Below are 4891 nucleotides of genomic sequence, written 5' to 3' on the forward strand. Positions count from 1 at the left end.
CCCAATTAAAGCATGGAGTCTGTGTAGATAGGTCTCAACTAGGCTTGCACATCTGGATACTGCAATTACAAATGTACATATCTAGTTCATTACAATATTTGCAATGTTTATTAATGTCCCGTGGGAGAGGATAAATGCGCTGTATTTCTTATTAGCCAAAGACGGACAATCTTTTTAGGCTGACACATTCTTCCTTAGATTGGTTGCTCTGAGGACCTTAATTGGGCTAAATCAGGGCATAAGATACATGTGCTTAATTGGGCTACATCAGGGCATAAGATACATGTGCTTAATTGGGCTACATAAGGGCATAAGATACATGTGCTTCACCTCTCTGTTGATCTTTGTCTAAGCCCATGGGCTGGTCAGAGAATGAGTCTTTGTGGACAGTGCTTCTCAAATGCTGCCCTGAGTTTGCTTTGCTGGCCACCTACCAAAACAGATCCCACCGCAGCTGAGTCACCATTCCACTTAAGGCCAGCTAATAAAGGGGCCCATAAAACATGATGCGTGTGATGGGGCTATTAAGTCATTCATTAAAAATGCCTGGTTTGTTGTTTGTAAATGCTAAGGAGAGTTATTCTCATAAATAAAAGTGTAGTAGTCTGCATAAACATTCAGCGACTAATAGAAAGCATTACCACAAATTGTTCCAAATTACATTATTCCATGTGTAGAGAGTAGAGACCCCTCTTTCGGCATTCTTGAAATTAGAGATGGCTCTTAAACGCCCACAAACAAACACACACACACAGACACACACACACACACACGCACACACACACAGACACACACACACACACACACACACACACACAGACACACACACACACACACACACACACTCACACACATACACACACACATACCACACACATACTATAAGCCCATAAGTCTGTGCTTTGAACCTGTGTTAACTGCAAGTCTTGGTTTTCAGCCCCAGTGCGCTTCCTGGGGCTGCGCTGAGGAAATGTGACTCTCTGCTGCTCACGGAGGGGCTTCTGGGAGTTAATGAAGCTTGTGTGACCCACAAAGACTTGAGCTCAATTCACCTCAAATGCACATTACTTCCAGAGGGCAATTGAGTTCCCATTCACTGAACTGTAAAAGTCCTCAGTAGTGAATGGCCCAAATCAGTGGGTCCAAGGTATTAGGGTTGCAACCTGGTCTTACTGGATAGACCAAGTTGGTATTAGGGCACTCCAAAGTACTTGCCACTGGTCTTTAGTTATATCTTTTCATTGTTCAGTTTTTTGTACTGTTCAATTTTTTGCACTACTTCCATGGCACACACTCTATTATAACATACCATAACATCTCACATCACTTCCACTTATCAATACTGCATCACAGTGTCATCACCGTGTCAGTTCCCTGCCTGGAATCTGTTTTAGTGGATAGACTTCAATCTCACAGTTCTATTTACATCTGTAGTAGTTTGAGTGGATAGACTTCAATCTCACAGTTCTATTTACATCTATAGTAGTTTTAGTGGATAGACTTCAATCTCACAGTTCTATTTACATCTGTAGTAGTTTTGGTGGTGTTCATGTTCTGGATGCTTACATTTCTCTCAGGATAATTTGAGGTATCTAGGTATCTATACATACTGTATTTATTTGGAGGGAAATGTTTATCTATCTATCTATGCATTAGCAGAACTGTAATCACACACAGACACACAAACTCACACATCATTAAAATGCTGTGACTGTGACAGACTGAGCTATTTCCTGAGCTCACCTGAGATGACTAGCTCTACCAAGTCAGACTCCAGGCTATTTGGTTCCCTGTATCAGTCTGTCGGGCTCCCACTCTTAGCCCTCATTTTTGTGCCTTTTGTTTGCTCCCTTGCGGTCACCTACTCTCTCTTCCTGGTGGTCAGTCATGCTCATACCAGCTGCCTCACTGAGCGGGAGAGGAGGTCCTCCCAAGCGTGGTTGTTTTGTTGTTTTTTTACTGTAATTTTACAAGTGAAATCCCTGTGTCATTGTCACTTGACAGCCACTAGGAGGCGCGATGTTAACAACATTCACGTACTTTCCCAATTCCATAGTTTATGGATATGTTCAGACAGTGATTCAGTATTCTGCAACTAAAAACCTCGGTGGCACTATGATAATAGTCATGTTATGCGTAGACTAGGCTATACAACATTTGTCTATTGCGTGTTTAAGTTATAATACTGCCTATTGTTCAATACAGAGATGTTCTAAATTACAGTCTGACCTCCTCTGAAAATCGAACAAACAAAGCTAGCAATCAGTGATATTACAGGGCAACGGTCCCGGGAGAAAACCGGGTTTCCCCATCCAAATGGACCCATTTACGTTCCCCTGTGTCCCGCTTTTAAGTTGCACGCTGTCCTTAAAGTTGTCTCCAATCCTTTGTCATTAGTTTGGCCTGTGGCTAGTTATGAGTGGAGTCTGACTCGTTGATACACCAGCGTTTAACTGGGTTGGGCCACTGAGTGTTTGCAGGGGCCGAGTTGGCTGTAGCCTATATCACTACGGCTCTCGTGTGCCCAACGTTGCTAATTATGCGCATAGGTCTACTGAGCTTGCATTCTGTCGGCAACGCACAACTGCGAGGGAGGAGGAAAAGTCTTGGCCAGTAGAGACAGGGGGGGGAGAGAGAGCGCGAGAGAGAGAGAGAGAGAGAGAGAGAGAGAGAGAGAGAGAGAGAGAGAGAGTCGTGCGTTATATCTGACCGGGGGCCACAGACGCGGCAACAGCATCTTTAGCCTGAATCGGGGAAGAACACAGTTGCCTCCCTCTTTCCTTCAGCTGTCGCTCTGTTCGTGTTTGTGGGAAAGTTGTCCAGAGTTTGCACTCACTCGGCATTTGCTCTCGTGCGTGGAACCAATGTCTCCCCCTTCTTCTCGGTACCGACGCTAAGGTTCTAGAGTGGGAAGCACACAACTAAAGTCGAACTTTTCTCCAGTGCTCAGACCGGTCGGGTCTTTGCAGAATGGGCTTCATCCTCTCGCCTCAGTGGCTCCTGCCACTCTTGGTGGCGGCTTTATCCACAGCGCAAGACCCACGAAGCCCCGAACCGGACCAAGACATTCCGGAGGGAGCGTCCACCTTGGCGTTTGTTTTTGACGTGACTGGTTCCATGTACGACGATCTGGTCCAAGTCATCGAGGGGGCATCAAAGATTTTGGAGACGTCTCTCAGCCGACCCCAGCGGCCGCTGTACAACTTCGCTCTAGTTCCCTTCCACGACCCAGGTAGGCTATGTGCAGACAACATCTTGCGAGTCTGCACACTTGTTAAATATCTGTCATTTCCCCCATTGTTCTAGTTGATGTCTAGTAACAACACAGTCTGTAATCAGGATTGAACGTGTCAACTATATGGTGATACAGGTAGGTCTACCGACCTGGACACGCAAATCTCCAAAAAATGCGTGAAGTTTTAAGAGAACACTAACGGAGAAGTTTAAATTCAATTCTTCAGTGCCCTGCAGAAAAGTATGAAGTCCATAGTCATCTTTTCAGGAACTATAGGCCTACAGAAAACATTATATCCTGTTGATTTTTAGTCCAACAGAGTTGAGTTGTAAAGTGGCAGCATGCGCGGTTCAGTCCTGCACCTGCCTGGTCTCGAACCCGAAACTTGCAGCACCTCAAATTGGGTGGCGGGCGTGCTAGCAAGGGTGCTAAAACTCATAGGTGTTATAGCGTATTCTTTCTAACAGGTCTCTTAATGCGTCGGGAGGGAGGTTTACTGAACGTATACTGCGCATCTATCTTAGCCTACCAGCTGGCTACCGTTACACAAGTGCTCCAACACAAAAACTCACGCCTTCCACAGAAACGTGAGAAAAGTGGTAGTGTGGTGACAGCGCTTGAACTGAATGCAGAATCCCCTCTCACCTCCTCCACCGGGCGTGATCAGAGCACTGTGTCTCCCCAGGCCCAGATGTTCTTCTGCGTATTCACTGTCATTATCAACCCTTCCCCCAAGCCTTCTGGATTTCGACTCCAGGGATGTGCGCCTCAGGATGCCTGTTTGGAGACATTAACAGTGACCCTCCGCTTAGAACATACTACTACTATAGCTACTACCAATGTCAGATGCTGACAGTCAACTGTTAAGCAGCCACCCCCATATTTTAGAGATCTCTGTCATTTTATTTTAAAGAGTAGGCCTAATTCGGTTCGTAGATTAACGAAAGGTAACAGAACTTCAGAACAAGAAAAGTAAGGTTGTCTTTTTAACAACGTAAAAACGCAAGATCATCAACAACCCCCCGTTGAGTCGCCTCCTGACACCCCTCGAGTGTGTGTGTGTGTGTGGAGGGTGATTGGAAGCGCACAGCCGAGTGCAACACCCTGTAAACGCTTCTGGTTGAGCCCCAAGGGTCTGAACAGCATGAAAACAGTGGCCCAGCCAGCATCTCTCCACAACCAAACTGCCCTCTCACACAGGAAACGCCCATCATATCTTTATTTCCATTTGTAGCACTAGCAGTGCCCACAGGACACGTACCGAAACTTTTACAGAAAAATGGCATTTCAAGTGCCAATCACAGAAAGGCAGTCAGGCAAGGCCATTTGTCATAAAGAGCGTAGTGTAGCCGATCTAGGGTCATGGTTTGACATGGAAAATGTATTAATTAGCGACGATATAGCCTATATGGGCCCATTTTGCGAATACGAACATAATACAGAATGGGATTACATCAGGACAATGTCGCCTCTTTCTGCTCGAACCAGAATCTGACCGCAAACTTGTTCTCTGAACAACGTGAGAGCCTAATTGATTTCCCAGCTATTTCGCGGAGCGCACAGGAATTTCCTTTAAAGATGCTCTCCTGTTGTATCTGCTGAACGTTTTAGACCGCCGTGCTTAGCTATATAGCGGCGCCTTTGCAACCCAGACCC

General features: G+C 45.8%; 1 protein-coding gene across 1 annotated transcript in view; it reads left to right on the forward strand.

Annotated features, from left to right (window-relative positions):
* The first annotated feature begins 2743 nt into the window (after positions 1 to 2743).
* Positions 2744 to 4891, forward strand: part of hmcn1 (hemicentin 1) — a 133004-nt gene continuing 130856 nt past the window's right edge. The window contains exon 1 of the mRNA XM_076278925.1: positions 2744 to 3232. Coding sequence (XP_076135040.1) covers positions 2971 to 3232 — 262 coding nt within the window. The 5' untranslated portion in view covers positions 2744 to 2970. The remainder of the gene's footprint in view (positions 3233 to 4891) is intronic.

The sequence above is a fragment of the Alosa pseudoharengus genome, unplaced genomic scaffold, assembly GCF_046254945.1.
Source record: "Alosa pseudoharengus isolate Yale_2024_CS ecotype anadromous, Long Island Sound unplaced genomic scaffold, YU_APseudo_1.1 YU_APseudo_1.1_scf_11, whole genome shotgun sequence".
Taxonomy (NCBI): domain Eukaryota; kingdom Metazoa; phylum Chordata; class Actinopteri; order Clupeiformes; family Clupeidae; genus Alosa; species Alosa pseudoharengus.